The following is an 18568-nucleotide window of genomic DNA, read 5'->3' on the forward strand; positions in this document are numbered from 1 at the left end:
TGGCATAGAGTAGACTGGAGCTTTTGATTCTAGAATTTAAATGTAAATTCCAATACAGAATGTACACAGTGTTCTTATAATATTAGACAGTTCAATGAGTCTTTGTGAGTGTGCACAAATGTTCTTTCTCAAAGCTAGATGCAGGATATCCAGACATTGTGGACTTGTATATTGTTTTTTTGAGCTTTTACCCAAATTAACTTGTTGGTGCTAAAAGATTTAAAACAGAAAATATATTAATATACCTGGTCAGTGGCACAATGTAAACAACTTAAGTCTCTATTTAATTGTGATTTTATGGAACATTATTGTTGCAACTGTAGTGTGATATTTACAGGACATAGACTGACCAAGTGAAAGCTATGATCGCTTACTGATTAATGTCACAGTGGAATTTTTAGCTCATTCTAATTATCATACCATACACCTATTTGACAATTTGACAGAAAATCTTTAGCGGTGGCTTCATCATGTACCAGGACGCGTACAAAAAAATTACAACCATTGAAACCATCACAGATTTTTGAACAATCCCGCCCCTCCGCACCTCCCATCAAATGAAACTGCCTTTCTCTCCCTCACAGTTCACATATTGGTTCACGTCTTCGAATGACCCCTCCCTGTGCTATGTCCCGCCCTAATACATGTAAATAAATACATCACATTAAGGAAGAAAGATGCTTTCAAAATGCAGTTTTATTGTGACTTTAAATGCACTTCAGTCATGAAGAGGAGATGTAGGTGAAGGAGAGGAACAGTTTTGCAGTGGTGCAAATCAATAGGAAGTTGGCCCTAACATTTTGTACACTCGGTTTACTTTTTGGCATGCAGGCCTAAGATGTTTGCTAAGCACTGATCTTGCAATCATTTTGATATGTTTGCTTGCTAACCCCCACAGTCCCTCTGAAGCGTTATCGGACACTCTGCAAACAGCTTCAAATGTCAGTTGCAGATTTTTGCCTAAGTGGGCCTAATGCTCCTGTTGATGCTTAGGAAACCACTGGATCCAGCTCTGTGCATGTGCAACACAGTGCTTGTACAATACCCATGACTCAGTCTCTATCTATCTCTCTCTCTCTCTCTCTCTCTCTCTCTCTCTCTCTCTCTCTCTCTCTCTCTCTCTCTCTCTCTCTCTCTCGGTTACAGAGTGGTTATGGGGAAGTGCCATCATATGTCAATTGGTTTTACACTAACCTTTTTACAAGCCAAGGGCAAAGGCATTGAGCCGTTACCACTGCACCCCCGTATATTAAACATAAATCAAACTGCTACCTGCTCACCGCTTACAGTGATGGTGCGTATGTGTGTGTTAGTGACGTGCACATGTGTGTGTCATTGCCAACCACGGGCACAATTTTCTGTGACTGTGTGTGTTGTGTTTGTTTGTCTCTCACTTTCTCTTTGTGTGTGTGAGTGTGTGTGTGTGACAGCTCCCTCCCAGCACTAACCGTAGCTATAGTGTGTGAGTGTGACAGATGGAGTCAGTGTCGGCTCTGGGCTCTCTCTAGCCAGAGCAGGTGCTGTTTGAAGAGGTCAGAGTGTGTGTTTTTCTGCATTTCTGCAGCCAGGTGAGGGAGTGTGTTTTTATGTGTTTGTGTTCATGTGTGTGCAGGTGTGTGTGTGTGTGTGTGTCGCACGTCTCGTTAGTGTCAACAGACAGCCTCTTGTGACCTACAGCTGCTGACGACTCTTTTCTCTCTTCCTCTGAATCACTCCCCGTCTCTCTCATTCTCTCGCTCTCTTGGTTTCACTTTGTTTCCCTGTTCACTACACATTTGTCTTACTGCCTATTTGACAGTTCATTGTACACAACAGAAAGTTACCCTATGGCTAAATCCATGTTCCAATATGTACTGTATATTTTTACTGATCAGTATTGTGTCCATTCATTGCTATTACACTTCCTCACCACCTCTCACTATATTGCCAACAATATATCTTTAACTTAAAGCTAAACAGACAAAAGGATGTAAACAGCAAAAGTTTCTCCTTTCTCCTCCTCTCTCGCTCTCTCTGTCCCTCTCCAGGTGGTTTCCATGGGTCTGTATATAGGTGAGCAGGCTTACCTGCGGAGCAGCTGGAACATTCTGGATGGCTTCCTTGTTTTTGTGTCGTTGATTGACATCGTGGTGTCCATGGCGGGCGGGGCTAAGATCCTGGGTGTCCTCAGAGTGCTCAGGCTGCTCAGGACGTTGCGCCCCCTCAGGTAAGGAGGAACTACTGCAGAGGGGATTTAGTAAAAAAGCAAGCTATTGTATGTTGTTGCTGTTGTTGTAGTTGATTTGTACACTCAGTTTACTTTATGTCAGACAATGACCATGCTGTAAAGTGTGATGGTTCTGTACTTTGTGTGCTTTATCTTCACAAGGTCAAACTCTTTTTTCCCCATCTCCCTCACTTTCATTCATTTATTTCCTTACTCTCATCTTACCCCTCTCCCCTCCCTCCCTCCCTCCCTCCCTCCTCCCTCCTCCCTCCTCCAGGGTGATCAGCAGGGCTCCAGGTCTGAAGCTGGTGGTGGAGACACTCATCACCTCTCTCAAACCCATCGGCAACATTGTCCTCATCTGCTGCGCTTTCTTCATCATCTTTGGCATTCTGGGGGTACAGGTAGGGAACACAACACCTGACTCCCTCTGTGTGTTTGAATGATGCCTATATACAGTTATATCTTATCTATTCATAAAGTATATTATATGGGCTTTATTCAAGGCAGTCTCGCTTTGTACTTTATTTGTGTGCACTATGGTTTCTCTAACTTATCTCATCACCATGATTTTTATCTACTTCTTTCCCTCACTCCTTTATGGCTTTGTTACACACACATGCACATGCATATCTCTCTCTCTCTCTGTCTCTCTGTCTCTCTGTCTTTCTCTCTCTCAAACGTACCCTCATTGTCTTCCTGCGTCTTTCATCACTAAACTACACAACACTTTCAAACGGTGAGATCTTTGACCGGCTCATTATTTCACTCAGGAGCGCTCTTTCATCTAATTGGAGGGGCGTACGAAGGTGTATTCCGCTGTTTTGATTTGAGCAGTCAGACGGCATCAAAAGCGTTGTCCCGTTGTTTTTCTGTTGACAGCTGTTCAAAGGCAAGTTCTTCTACTGCTTCGGCCCTGATGTGAAAAACATCACCAACAAGTCTGACTGTCTGCAGGCCAACTACAAGTGGGTCCACCATAAGTACAACTTCGACAACCTGGGACAGGTCAGTTTCACGTGTGTGTGTTTTGTGTGCATGTAAGTACGAGCACATAATGTAATTGGATGGAAATTGTTTTTTCGCCATAAAGTAATAGAATATCTCTGGATAACATTGTGCCTATTGTTGTCCAGGCTCTGATGTCCCTGTTTGTCCTCGCCTCCAAGGACGGCTGGGTCAACATCATGTACCATGGGCTGGATGCAGTCGCAGTGGACCAGCAGGTATCTGTGTATACAAGTTGTACAATTAAATTAGGAAGTCTGTATTATATGGAAATCATAGGTTATGTATTATAAGCTTTGGGTTCAGTGTGAATTCCTCTAATATGACAGAGATGAACAGTTTCAAGTTTTGTTGCATGCGTGCCTATCCCCCCCAACATGGACCCACTGTTTTATTTTGTGTCGTTATTTTGTCTCATAGCTCGTCTCAGATTTCCGCAGTGTTTGCACAAGCTGCGCGGGCATGGGATGTATCTCCTTAATATTAAGATTGATGCTCCCTCGCTGATCCAAAACACAGTTTGGATAACAATTTTATGGATAAAAATGACAAATGTACCATGCCCTGTGTTGTTCTACTAATTCTTACATTTTTCCCTCCCTAACTCTGTCACTTTCTCTCCTTCTCTCCTGCCCCCTCCCCTTCTCTCCTTCCTTCCTCCCATTCTTCTTCCCCATCACTCATGCTAATTCCCATACACCATATTTGCTTTCACTCCTTCCTCACTTCTCTCCCTTTCTCATAAAACCCACGCCAAACACACACACACACACACATACACCCCAACCCCAGCCGGTGATCAACAACAACCCGTGGATGCTGCTGTATTTCATCTCCTTCCTCCTCATCGTCAGCTTCTTCGTCCTCAACATGTTTGTGGGCGTGGTGGTGGAGAACTTCCACAAGTGTCGGCAGCACCAGGAGGTGGAGGAGGCCAAGCGCCGCGAGGAGAAACGCCAGCGGCGCATGGAAAAGAAGAGGAGGAGTAAGGGGGGGGAGAGGGAAGGGAATGGAAGGGGTATGGAAGAGAAGAGAAAATAAAACACCAGAGGCAAGAAGAGGAAGAGTGAGAGGCAAGGATAGAGGGATAGAAAAGGAAAGATAGGGTCAGGTGAGGAAGAGGAGGAGGGAAGAGATTCACCAAGAGCAAGTGGGGTAAGAATGATAAGACGATATGAGATCAGATTGGATGATGAAAAAAAAAGATGAGATTAACTTGATTGTTCCGAAGGGCAAATCACTATGGACACTGACATTGTAAAAACAACATACATAACATACATAACATACAAATACATAGAACATACACATCTCAGTTCCTAATAAGAAGGCCTAAATAGCTCACTGTATCCAGCTTGGTATCATGACAGGTCCCAAGAATTACTTTTTATTAAGATGTAGAGCTTTGAACAAAATTGATGAAAATGTGTGCAATAGGAAGCAAGAGTGATGGAAACGGAGATAGAGGGAGAGGTAATGTGGTGTGAACATCCCAAAGAAAAGGAGATTACAATGACAGCCGATATACCCCCAAACATGTAGGTGTGTGCTCACTTTCTTACGATGCAAGTCTTCCTTACGCAGTTTTGAATTCCTGCTTAACATGTTAAAAGGGACGTTTTTACCCACAGGACGAACTATTAGAGATAGTCAGAAAAAAAGTTAAGAAAGTTAAGGAGGTCAGGAATGAGAGAGAAAGAAAAGAAGTAATTTGAAGAGAGGAGAGAAAAGATACAGGAAGAGAAATGAGGAGAGTCATTAGCTTTGATCTATCCTTGTCTGGATAGGATTACATTAGGACAGGAACAAACAGAACAGTTTATTTAAAAAGTTTTTCTATAAATTTTTAAGTAACTGGCATAGCTTGAAAAAGTGCTAAATTAATGTTACACTAGAAACTCTTATAAAAGCGATAGGGTTAGGGATGGCTGACATACAAATAAAATATTAAATGCGATCTATGTGAGAGTGCTATCAGATTTACTGAACCAACAACTCTATCTTTTATTTTGCCCTTGGCTGCATTGCTGATCGTTCTCATCAAGGCAGGCACTGGCCTATTAATTTTGTTAAACACAAACTAAGTTGCTTTTTCTCCTAAAATATGAACTAGAGATTCATCTTGAGAACAGACTGGCTAGGTATCATTGGAGAATGTAATATTGGTTAAATTAAATCGAACCTTGGACAAGCAAGAGCCCAGTATGAATCTTCTAACTTTGGGTTAAGACAAGTCCTAGGTTACTGAAGTGTGCATGAAACATGGTGAAGATAATCTAGGGCTAAGTGTCATTTTATGGTTGTAAGGACAACCCTAGACTAAAAATTTAGTGTTAGTGCTTAGTTTTATAAATGTGGCAGCAAAATAGTGTCCACACTTCCTCATCAAACTCAATTGAACAATATGTGTTAATGACTCTGGTGTGTTCTCCAATCTGAACAAGTTTCTGTCATTTTACTTACTTACTGTCAAATTGTCTAAGCTGACAGAGCCTATAAAGCTGTATGCAGTATACTGCAGTCTTAGAGATATAGCCAGGATTGGACACTATCCTTGACAATTCCTATTCAAATCTCTATCTGTTCTATCCATAACTGCATGCTACTGCAATGAAACTTTAAATAATCTGCCATATTTTCTTATTAATGTCCGTTTTGCTACTTTCTATTGCCAGCTGATGTAACGATAGTGATTCAATCTATAGCCAGTTCATGAAAGCTTTTACAAAAGCTTTTACAAAGTTTTACATTTCTGGCAGCAGCCACAGTGGTTTGTTTGGAATCAATAGAAGAAGTCGCAGTGACATGAGAAAACACTCCTCTTCTCAAGGCGTTTTCACACCTGCGCTTTTAGTCCGGTTAAATCGGACTCTGGTTCGTTTTCCCCCTTGGTGCGATTCGTTTGGGCAGGTGTGAACACAGTAATCGCACTCGGGTGCGGACCAAAACAACCGCACCGAGACCCTTTAGAGGAGGTGGTCTCGGCCCAGTCCCAAACAAACTCTGGAGCGGTTCATTTGTGGTGGGAATGTGATCCAACCTCAAGCCGACCCAAGACGGCACCGTGGCTCAGTGGTTAGCACTGTTGCCTCACAGCAAGAAGGTCCTGGGTTCGAACCCCGGTCCGTCCCAGGTCCTTTCTGTGTGGAGTTTGCATGTTCTCCCTGTGTTTGTGTGAGTTTCCGCTCCGGTTTCCTCCCACCATCAAAGACATGTATGTTAGGGTTAATACTCCTGTCAGTGCCCCTGACCAAGGCACTGGCAAAAGAACTGGAGCCCACTGCTCCTAGTGTGTGTATAGGATGGGTCAAATGGAGAGGCCAAATATCCCCACGGGGATAATAAAGTATACAAAAACAAAAAAAACTACCAGGTGTACTCAAATTTGAGCTAAACGGCTCCTATAGCCAGTATAGCATTTTCAAGACGTTTCCTCGAAGTGCATTCGGCATTCGGTATTCTGCTGGTACAGTTTTGGCTGGTATATTGCCCAGATAATTACAACAGTTGTGAGCAAATGCCAACTCTGTCGTTGCTCCATGTTGCATAGCAATGTGCATTAGTCCAGAACACAGGACCTTCTTCCTGTATTTACTTTCTTGCTCCCGCCCCAGACACATCTGACCAATAAGCGGAGCAAACGTTCTCACCTGGTTTGTAGTGATGCATTTTGGTTCGCTTGGATTTTTCTGTGTGAAAAGAAACCGAACCAAGGGGAAAACGCTCCAAGTTTACAAACTCATCAACTGATTCGGACCAGAGCAAATGACCTATAGGTGTGAAAACGCCCTGAGAATATAAAATGGATATGTGAAGGCTTCATTAACCTCTTCTCCTACCGTCAGAGGCCCAGAAGCTGCCATACTATTCCAGCTATGGCAGCGTGCGTCTGATGATCCACACACTGTGCACCAACCACTACCTGGACCTCATCATCACCTTCATCATCTGCATCAACGTCATCACCATGTCCCTGGAGCACTACAACCAGCCCCATGTAAGGAAGAGCGTCTCTGTGTGTGTGTGTAGGTGTGTGTGTGGTGGTTATATACCTGTAGGAGGGTGTAGGGACAGGGTGGTGTGTGGCGTTCAGGGTGTGCAGTGGTGTGTGGCCACAGGTTTCATTGTGTATGTGCGTCTGTTGAAGCGTGTTAGTTGATAGACAGGGGGTTTTAATTGCATGTATGTAAACAATTTGACCTTTGTGCACCAAAGCTCTCAATCTGATTAATGGTACAGTGCCAGATTCATAGAAAGCTGCCTTGCCCACAAAAGAACAAGAAATGGGTAACGTCCTAATGGGTAACGACATTCCCTTCTCCCCTATGTTGAGTTTTCAGTGGCTGCTTGCCTGCATCCTACCATGGCATCTAGTCACAGCCATTCACTCCCCGAAACAGCAGCATTTTATGAAAGATGAAGTGGCGGCAACCGCTGGTATGAGTGTAAATGTGATAAGCCACCGTCATTTCCAATGGCGGTTAAACCAATCACAGTAAACTCCACTCACAAAGCTGTGACAAACATCTAGACTCTATTGCATGTGTTGTGAATAGCTGCAATTCATACAAAGGAAGAGTTACTGCGCTGTGCTGATTTTATTACAGAGTTTGTGAGTTTATTTTATTTGCTGCAGCTGTCAGAGTGATGTTAGCAGTGCGGTACATGTATCTCTGTAAATTCATGTGATGAATGAAGGGTTTACAGCCCCTCAGCATTTCGTTCAACATTCCCAACAGCCTGATGCAATTGTTGTCAGTGAGAGAGAAGCGATTATCATTGAGATAAGTTGCCCGTTTGACCTTTTATATGGAGCAAGCCTTCTCAAACAAACAGACCAACAGCCTTTGAATGTAAATATCAAAAGGTCTTGGCTATATTTGTAAGCTGATGGTCCTGACATTTGGCAGCCTCAGCCTCAGCTGTTAGAAGCTTACATTGTTGTAGCTCTATTTATGAAAGGGGGGAAAAAAAGCAAACAAAATAATTTGCAGTCTCTGTAGTAATATGAAGCCGGACCGGATGGCCAAGACAATCCTCTTTGTATCCTTAAATACATTTAAACCATGCAAGCCTCTGCAATAATTGAATCCTGTGTAAATATAATTTAGCCCGAAAATGTGTGTGTTTGTGAGGGAGGGGACATAAATGTGTGAGTGCATGAGTGTGTGTGCTGCTATGAATGGAGGATGCTCTGTTTTAGCCTCTGGCATGCTTGATTTTACTCTACAAATAATAGGAAAAATTCCAGACACTAGTGGTTTGCCTGCTGCTACCACCCTCCACCCCCCCAACACCCCCACCCCCCTCCTACCTCTTCACACACATACTCCATCCTCTCTCTCTCTTTTTCTCTCTCTCCCTGTAGTCTCTGGATCTTGCCCTGAAGTACTGCAACTATTTCTTCACCTCCACTTTTGTGCTGGAGGCAGTGCTCAAACTCATCGCCTTTGGCTTCCGTCGCTTTTTCAAAGACAGGTACAGTGTGCGTTTGTATGTGTAGGTGGTGTGTGTGTCTGTCCCTCTCTCTCTTTAACTCTCTCTCTCTGTATGCAAGTGTGTGTGCATGTTTGCACTTGTATCACTGTGTACACATGCATTTCCCTTTGAGTGCACACTGCAATACACATGAGACAGTTTGATATAATTTTAAAACTCCACCATTCTACACTATGGGATTTGTTAGTCTGCTATCCAGAGGTAGACTGCACTCAAAGGATACAGCATGATGATTGACAGAGAAACAGCTGTTCTCATGCCCTTTCAGTGTCTAGTCTGAAAACACAAGTGCCTTTTGGAGTAGATACTGTAAAGTGAGCTTTCCATTTCAAAACGCAACATTTCTCAGTGCTTTCCCTTGATGACATTATATATATTTTGTGTTTGTTCAGCTAAGTCGCTTATCATGTATTTGATGTGATAACATTAAACAGTAAAGCATGAGGCATGTGCCGTAATCTCCTGAATTAACACATAATGTATATAGTGCCACAATAAACAGTTATTTAGTTCAAAGTGTAATGGCTTTACAAATCTGGCTCTTGCTTTGATCATTACACATAGGACAGGGGATAACAGCTTAGATGGTATAGAGGATTATGAATATGTTGCAATATGATAGCAGGCTTAGAGGCGTTCCGTCGCTAAGTTGACTAAGCCATACTGTACGCCATGCAGCTGACATACATCATGAGTTGGGCCCATGGTGTATGTCACTTGTCATCAGCTCTGTGTGTCCTGACACTCTCCGCAGTGTAAAGCCCATTGTCAAAGAAAACGTCCTCAAACATTCTGTTCATAAGACAGGAGAGTGAACAGTTTTCTTTATAATAATTAGTTGTATCTTGCCTGGGGGGTCTATTCATTATCAAATCAAAGTAATTTCATAATGCAAATAGAAATTTATTTGCTAATGATTGAGTTTTCGTTTTCAATTATTTCATAATAGCCTGAATATGACAATCCTTTCATGCGGAGAGTTTTTAAAATATATTAATTTTGAAGAAAATCCACTTCCTCGGTTAATTTAACTGAGCGAAATGAACCCAGGCCTGATTCACAATAAAATTAATAAATTAAAAAAAACAGTCATGCCTGGTTAACTACTGTCTAACATTGTCTATTTGTTTTGTGTTATTACTGTCGTTTCCCTTCCTCCGACTGTAATGACACCAGGTGGATAGCCCACTCCAGTGGGAAACACACTTCAGCACTGATCTGTTCACGCCCACAGTCAATCACTCAGAGTCCGGGCTAATTCATTTGCCGTTCTGCCAAATGTGTGTGATGATGAGACTGATATTGGGTCTTATTCTTTTCAGGGATATGTGATGACTAATTAAAGGCAGAAACAGATTTGGGTGCTCAGATTACACTGATGGTGATGGTAGTTTAATGTCATTGACCCATTTTAGTTGGCGAAGAGAAAGATGAGAGAGAGAGTGAGAGGATATAGAAAATTGGTAAGAGTGAGAGAGATAAGGTGGCAGAGAGAGAGAGAGAGAGAGATAATGTATAAGAGGGAAAGCAAAGACACAAAAAAGAAGAGGACAAATGAGTGATGAAACGAGAAAGAGATGGGCGGATATAGGGAGAATCTATCACGCAGTTATCGTCTGGCACTTTGTCTCTTTTTATGTAACGTCAGCAGCAGCAGTGAGCAGTCACTGTGCATAGTGTGATTTATAGGCTGAGGTGACTCCCAGGCCAGTGTTAGAACTGGGTCAATGGAGTAGCAGGTAACACACAAACACACTGCCACAGGTGCCAGCCTGCTCAGGCAGAACTGCAGGTACTGTGCTGTGCAGGTGTCTGTGTTTATGTGTGTGTGTGTGTGTGTGTGTGTGTGTGTGTGTATGTGTATGTGTGTGTGTTCTCTTGTATCTGCTAGAGTGTGTGAATCAAGAGCCATATTCTCTTTGTAACTGCAACCTGTAACTTTTGCATATTACTAACCTAATGCCTTTCTGTCTGTGTGTGGGTGAGAGTGTGTATAATGTGTTTGTCTGCATACTTGTTTGCATGTATGTGTGTGTGTGTGTGTGTGTGTGTGTGTGTGTGTGTGCGTGTGCGTGTGCTAGGTGGAACCAGTTGGACCTGGCCATAGTGCTGCTGTCAGTGATGGGCATCACCCTGGAGGAGATTGAAATCAGTGCTGCGCTGCCCATCAACCCCACAATCATCAGGATCATGAGGGTACTGAGGATAGCACGAGGTACACACACACACACACACACACACACACACACATACTCAAGCATAACCTATCTCTACCTCACTCTACCTCCTCCAAATCCTCTCAGCCAAATAGAATATTGATTCGGTCTAACTGCTGTGTTAAAATATGGGCTAACTGGTGAGACGCTGTAAACAGCTTATCATGGTCAGTTAGCCGTAGTATAGCAGCAGCGAATGGCTTTATACCTTGCACTATTCTCTCCTATTTGTGTGTGTGCATGTACGTTTGTGTGTGTGTGTGTGTGTGTGTGTGTGTGTGTGTGTGTGTGTGTGTGTATGTGTGTGTGTGTACGTGTGTGTTACACTGGGTGTAAATTTAGAACTGACCTTTCCAAAGCTTGATGTTTCCCATTTAGTCTGTAATTGAACCTGAGGGATTTTCCCCTAAATGCCCACACTTACATTCTCTCTCTCTCTCTCTCTCTCTCTCTCTCTCTCTCTCTCACACACAGTTCTGAAGTTGCTGAAGATGGCTACGGGAATGAGAGCCCTGCTGGATACAGTGGTCCAAGCCCTGCCGCAGGTACACACACACACGCATGTACACACACACACACACTCTCTCTCTCTGTTGCTCCCTCTTTCTCACACACACACACTCCAGACTCCCACAGAGAGAGAGTGAGCCAGGCTGAGTCAATAGCCAGGATGGTATAAGGTCCCTCTCTCTCCCTGTTGGCCTGTAGGCAACTCTAATGGATGACTCACACAGGCGCACACACACACACACACACACTGTCTCTTAAATTTCAGCACCATGGAGAGTACCCAGACTCCCACTGAGACCACACTAAGGGCCTGATTTACTAAGATCCCAAATAAGACGCTAAATTTCATTTGCAGGTGAACAGATCACGTGTTGTAAATTCTCCCATGCGGCTGATCAATTGAAAATAGTTTAAATTAGGTTTTTGCAAGTTTGGAGAACTTTCAACCATGGAGAGCTTGAATGAAAAGTGGAATAATAAAAAAAAAACTATATTAAATGCATTTTTCAAAATCATTTTGCAAATAAATTTCTAAATTCAGCAAAATAATTAAATGAAATCATTAATTGATACATTTAGTGAACATTTTATTACGTTTTTAGTGATGTAAATGCATCATTTGAATGTGAATTTAATTAGGCACTTCATATTTCTTTTTAAATATGAATTAACCAATAATAATTCATCACTGAACTAGTTTATAATAATAATGCTGGCAGTTGAGCCTCCATATTGCATGACTCCTATGGGTGACTGGCTGTAGATCGTCCCTTAGTTCTTCCAAAAGCTCTAAAATCGCCTTGCTTGACAGTCGATCTGTTTGTATGATTTTTGCTTTTGGCATATCAAAAACGTTTTCACAGTTGGAAAACACCTGTTGTCGACAAATTCTCAGATTTTGCCGCAGCCGACGTCTCCATCTCACTTTCAGAGCCTCGAGCTCTGAATGGATGTCTGATTAATACCTGCTCTCTCTGCGTATTACACACACAAATACCTTTTCTGCAGTTACTTCCAGTCTTGATAAATCGCATTCGACGTTCAAATTAATCTATTTGTAGACTCTCCGCCCAATATTTTGCACATTTTGCTAGAAACTCCCAATATTACATATTCAGACAAACCTGCAAAGGACAGGACGGGTATTTTGCTCATATGAGTGATGCAGTCCTCTGCACCTCCTGTAACTAGATCAGCTTCGCTACTTTTTTGCCAGTGGTAACAGTTTCGTACGTGTTTTTACACACGCAAACCTTTGGATGCTTCCATCTTACCTGTTCTGCAGATGTCTGTCCCTCACGTTCCAACTGAACTGGGTAGAAAATCATTTTAAGTTCTCAACTCCCTCTACATGGAACACTCTACATGATTTAAAACTGACTGATATGATTTTCTTTGGTGAATTATCTTCTATTATGAAGGGTCTAGAAAGTAAATATATTGGCCAATGTTTCTGCACTGTTTAAATTGTGTACTTGATTGATTCTATCAATCTTGATTGTATTTAGTTGTGTCTTTTTATGTTGTTCTTGTAAGCAACTTTCATGTACAGTATGTCCTCCATGCTGCCCTCTTGTTCAGGTCTCTCTTGCAAAAGAGATTTTTAATCTCAATGAGACTTAATAAAAATAAAAATAGTAGACAAGGCCCTATGTGTGCTAGGAACAATGTCTGGTGGGGAGCATTAGTTGATGTGATGTGATGGCTTAATTACAGTAATATAGCTATAAAAACAGGCAGGCAGCCATCTAGACAGACAAGAAGAGAGACAGGCATACAGACAGAGAGAGATAGACAGGCAGAGGGACATGCAGGCACACAGACACACACACACACCGACCCTCACTGACCCACCGACCATAGAAAACCAAGACAGACAGACAGGAGGCTGGTGGAGAGGAAGTGAACAGAGGGGAACAGGTGATGTGGTGAAGGGAGGGCAGGCAGCGGTGAAGAAGAACAGATTTCTTGTCTTTCTTTCCTATTGATCCCCCTCTCATTAACACTGAGCCCTTTGCTCTATCCCAAGGGCACCTGGGGAGGTAATTAAAACTAGGGCTAATTAAACAGTTCCAGCAGGTCTGTGTGTGTGTGTGTGTGTGTGCGTGTGCGTGTGCGTGTGCGTGTGCGTGTGCGTGTGTGTGTGTGTGTGTGTGTGCCTGTCGAGACACTGAAAGAGCGAGAGGGAAAGCGTTACACCTGGTGAGAGATTGCACCTGAGGTGATATTATGCTATATTTCACCGTCAAAATGAAATGGCAAGCTGCCAATCCAACTTCATTGCACTAGACAAGATATTGAGGAGAGTATTGACATTTCGACAAAAGCCTCAGGACACAATTGAACAATGTACCAGGCAATGATACTGCCATCTGCATAAGAGGGCAAGGAATATGAATAATACTATCGTGCCACACAGGGATAGATGTCCACTAGAATAATAATTTATGAGAGAAAAACATGCTTTGAATTCCTTTTGTGCTCCACAGGCGGTTTGTACATTTAATAGGCCATGAGAGGACGTGTTGCGGGATCCGTACACTTGCGCTAAATGGGAAGTAAGCTTAATAGCTCGTTGACAGATGTTAACAGAAATGCATTTTCGTGGCTGATCTTTACAAAGACACAGTAAGACAAAGTCATTTTACCCACCAGCATCCACCATTATCCTCTCCTCCCCCACTGATGCAAAATGGCTGCTGCACGGCGTTCGCTACTGCTAATAGCCTACATCTAACACATAACATCAGCACTAAAGTCGAGCCAGTCGTTTTATCTCCTCTCGGGAAACGGCTGAGAAACTTCCAGAATAGCCTGTGGCAGACGTGGACGCTGCATGGGATGTCAGTTTTGCTGTAGGAAGTCGTCAGAGCTGTCTATTGTAAAACACAGCATTGTAGTTTTCACTGGGGATTTTGTGTGTAGCTTTGGGAATGCATATGATGCTGTTCTCTGTCAATTGCACACGTCCTTGTTTTCAAATGTAGTCATCAATATGATAAAAGGACACAAACGCTTCAGTCATTTGTGCAAAAAGCAGTTCAGACAAATTGAGGGTTAGTTACTGTAATGTACAGCTGCATATTATAGCCTATACTACAGAGTTTGGCTAACAGTTTGAAAGATTCATGCAGTACATGTTCACCCTCTCTCCTCAGGCTCAATCTAGGTCCGACCTCATACAAGTTGTCCCTCATAAGTGTTTAGTACATTCATCCTTAGCCTGGATCCCACATAGACTCTGGCCATTATGAAGCACAGATTGTTAAGCACTCCAGATGGGAAAGCACTGATTTAGAGATGTACTTGAGGCAATCCCCAGAGGAGTCAGATCTAGAATTATTACAGCACTCCAAATGAAACGTTGTATGGCTATTACATCCATTACTTTCAGTCCGAAGGGACTGATTTAAAAGCTGTGCTGAATGTAATGGAGCTTATTTTTTGTCCCCCACCAAAGGGGGGACTATGGATCGGTCTCCGTCCGTTAGTTCGTTCGTTCGTTAGTTAGTCACACTGTAATGTTGACTTTGTGCCGCTAGGGGGCGGCATTGACAATGAATGGGGACTCAGTGGTAAAGCAATACAGTTAAAGTTATCATAGGTAACATAATAGTCTACACACGCTACACACTTGGAGACATCAGACTGGGTTGATGTGTTGAAGTGAGAGTCAATGGAGAGTTTTTGGGCAGACCTCTAACCACAAGACACTGTAGTTATTGTACAGTTGTTGGACTGTTGTACTGTTACTGCACTCATCACTGTACTACCACTGTGCCGTCAGTGTTGACTACTTATATCATATTACCACTTACCTACTGTGCAATACCATATATCATTTATCATTTAGCATTTATATTATTCATAACACTCACGCTCCTGGTGTCGTATGTTATATTGTATATTGTAGTATAAATTGTATTGTAGTGTACATTGTGTAATGTACGGATTGCGTATTGTAGTTCTTATATTTTGTACTGTATTGAGTAAAAACAGGACAATTACAGTCACTACATTTCTAGATATAACTTGTAAGCCTAATTCTGAGGAGAGTAGGCAACAGAAATATATGGTCAATCTGTCCTTTCATTGTTCCATACAAAAATGCTTATACAATTTCACTCATATTTCAAGTACACTCAGCAATCACTGACTGACCTAAGGGTGGAACTACATCACTGGTGGGGGACAACATGTTTACTGTGTGCTTGTATATTTGTATTTTTACATCAAAAGCAAATTTATATTTGTCTTATGGTTTGCTCGATGCCAAAAATCTGTGTTCCATTATACGGCTGAATTTTGTTTTTTATTGCTACCTTCTCTAGCTCCTGAATTAATGTGGATTAGCCTAATGTTTTTTGCACATCTAATGAGAAATATTCACAGAGCGTACAGAATATTAGGACCACCTGCTCTTTCCCTGACCAGACTGGCCAGGTGAATCTATGTTAAAACTCTGACTCCTTACTGTTTCACCCAGTTAATACATTTTAATCATTAAGGTGAGTTATAGATTAAGGGGAGACAAGCTAAACAGACATTTAAACGTGAAGTATAAGAGATGTCACTGTTAAAATGCTGTAGTTCTATCTACAGTATTAGCATTTTTTCTTTTGCCAGAAATGGTATTGGTCTGAAATTTTATTGTAGTTAAATCCATTGTAACCTAAAATCAAAATACTTGTATCTAGCTCCCATTTATTCAGAGCTTTTCCTAAATAAACCTAGTATTATTGCCTAAACTCTCCTTTTTCCTACGGCTGTTCTAAATTCTCCCAAGACTAAGTATTATTAAAGCCCTGCCAGGCCCTGCCTCAGGTAGAGCCAACAAGCACCTGACACAAGTGTCTTCTTAACATAATTTGACTATATAATAAATTTTATTTGTATAGCCGCTAGTATGTAATCTCTTTAGAACAAGCTTTATCGTTGTTATAGTCGGGATGCATTATCCCTAGACTGAACTCCCCATAAAGCAAACAGTAAATCCCAAGTAGCTTCTCCCCGCAAAACAGTTTGAGTGATCTAAACCTCTCTTTAGGACACGTACATTATAATTACAGTAACTATTTGTCATTGGAGCAGGCGTTGCATTCCCTCATTCCCGGTGGAGCGACGTTGTTAGCACAGTGCCGGTGTGTGCACTGAGACAGTGAATCCTAGGCTGGGTTTTGTATCCCCGTAATGGGATTAGTTTTTGCCCCGAGTGTTTACCGTGCAACAACATCATCACCATTAAGCTGTGGTAAGGGAGGTCTGTTTTGTGGTGGTGGAACCGAGCCAAATCCCAAACCCCCAAACTCAAAAACCCACAACAGCAAGCTAAGGGTGGATACTAAGCCAGAGTAGTAGTGTAGGGGTTCAGTTGTTGTGGCTCAGAGGAAGTTTTTGCAGGACTAAGCGGTCTGACATGGGACCAGCGCTCTAGAAAACAGTAGGAGTCCCAGGTGACAAGTTCACTTCACACGCACGGCACTTTGGGTTCTACTCCTTCCTTATTGGAATGACAGCAGCCTTAAATAACTGTGTTTCATTCCAAAACACTATATAGACATTTTAGAAAAAGAAAATTGCAATCAAATAATGACTGGATTTTCTAAAAACATAGGTCATTCTATCCTCAAAAGCATAGCTATCTGGTATGCAATGGTCTTAAAATGACTCAGACTTGAATAGTAATTTATAGTATGATTTAATTTCATGCCAGCAACCACTTTTAAGCAAGCTAGCAATCAGGCAAGACTAGGTGGCATTTTTTTCAAGTGGTGTTGATATCTCATTTTTGAATGAAACTCTTTGATTCCAGCACCATTTCTGGTCTCATGAACAACGAATAATGATTTTTGATTTTCATGTGAAGAAATTACATTCTATTCCATTTTGAATTGGTTCTGGGATTATGTGCAAATTGGGGACAGGGTTTGAAAAATGTGATAGTTGTTCACAAAAAATGAGGAAAACCTAATACCCTTGAGAGAGTAGTTTTTGATTGTGTGTGTGTGTGTGTGTGTTGCAGGTGGGTAACCTGGGCCTGCTCTTCATGCTGCTGTTCTTCATCTACGCCGCCTTAGGAGTGGAGCTTTTTGGAGAACTGGGTGAGGGTGCATGACAGGCAATCATGACGCCACAAAAGATCATGTCATGACTCAATTCATAGTATTCCCATGACGCCATATGCATTTCCTACCGATGTGGCACTTTACAATACACACAGCTCATTGGCTGTGTTTGTCATTTGATTGTAATCACCTGTTAATTTATTACAATGACCTGTTTTTCCTACCAAGATTGCCATGTGGTGATGTAACAGAATACTATGAATACAAGACCTCTCTTCTGCTCTACATGAGCATTACAAGCATGGCAGATGAGAGGCAAATCATAACACATGATTAGGTGTTATTAAAGCAGATATCCTGAACAAGAGTTTGTATATTCTCATTCCATGATCTAAGGCATTTCACAAATAAGTCTCAAGACTCAAGAGCCATGGCTCTAATCTGTGATTCTATCAAGTGACACCAATGACAATAAAGATGAGATCAAATTTTTGGACACTATGACAATATCCAGAGTGATTTTGTTGGGATATTGGTACAATTTCCAGTGCATTTCCATCTGATCTAGTGTGAAATATAGCTTATTTGGATATAAGTATTCAAACAAAATGTTTTATGAGTCCATAAATTCAGCTTCTTATGAGTTGTCAAGGGGTGAAGCATCTCCAGAAAGTGTCTCTTGGCTACATCACAGATTACAGTGGTGGTTTTCAATCCTGCCCCTCAGGACCCAAAGACCTGCTGGTTTTCATTATAGGCATCTAATCAGAGACTATTTTACACCTGGGATGCAAGGTGATTACAATTAACTGCAATTAACTAGATGGTAGGATAGAAAACCAGCAGTACTCTGGGTTGAAAACCACTGCATTACAGTGTTAGTGGTTCAAGTTTTAGTGAGTTCTGGATAGATTTTGCCTTTAACAATGGATGAAATACTGTTTGATCTTAATGCTAAACTTCAAACTTGAGACAAACTGAGAAACAGCCTGCTATTTCTGGGATGGAACAAAAATATGCACCATACATTTATAATGTATAGGACCTCTAATTCTGCGATTAAA

The 18568-nt window shown here is 41.9% G+C and overlaps 1 protein-coding gene across 1 annotated transcript in view; it reads left to right on the top strand.

Annotated features, from left to right (window-relative positions):
- The window catches only part of cacna1ia (calcium voltage-gated channel subunit alpha1 Ia), a 136377-nt gene that overhangs the window by 101547 nt on the left and 16262 nt on the right, over positions 1-18568 (top strand). The window contains exons 20-29 of the mRNA XM_071519866.1: positions 2028-2206; positions 2484-2610; positions 3089-3214; positions 3343-3432; positions 4007-4199; positions 7060-7211; positions 8583-8692; positions 10795-10928; positions 11404-11474; positions 17462-17540. Coding sequence (XP_071375967.1) covers positions 2028-2206; positions 2484-2610; positions 3089-3214; positions 3343-3432; positions 4007-4199; positions 7060-7211; positions 8583-8692; positions 10795-10928; positions 11404-11474; positions 17462-17540 — 1261 coding nt within the window. The remainder of the gene's footprint in view (positions 1-2027; positions 2207-2483; positions 2611-3088; positions 3215-3342; positions 3433-4006; positions 4200-7059; positions 7212-8582; positions 8693-10794; positions 10929-11403; positions 11475-17461; positions 17541-18568) is intronic.

Source organism: Centroberyx affinis, unplaced genomic scaffold, assembly GCF_046629955.1.
Source record: "Centroberyx affinis isolate AG114_WGS23_722 - 3 ecotype Tasmania unplaced genomic scaffold, CSIRO-AGI_Caff_v1 ptg000745l_1, whole genome shotgun sequence".
NCBI lineage: Eukaryota > Metazoa > Chordata > Actinopteri > Beryciformes > Berycidae > Centroberyx > Centroberyx affinis.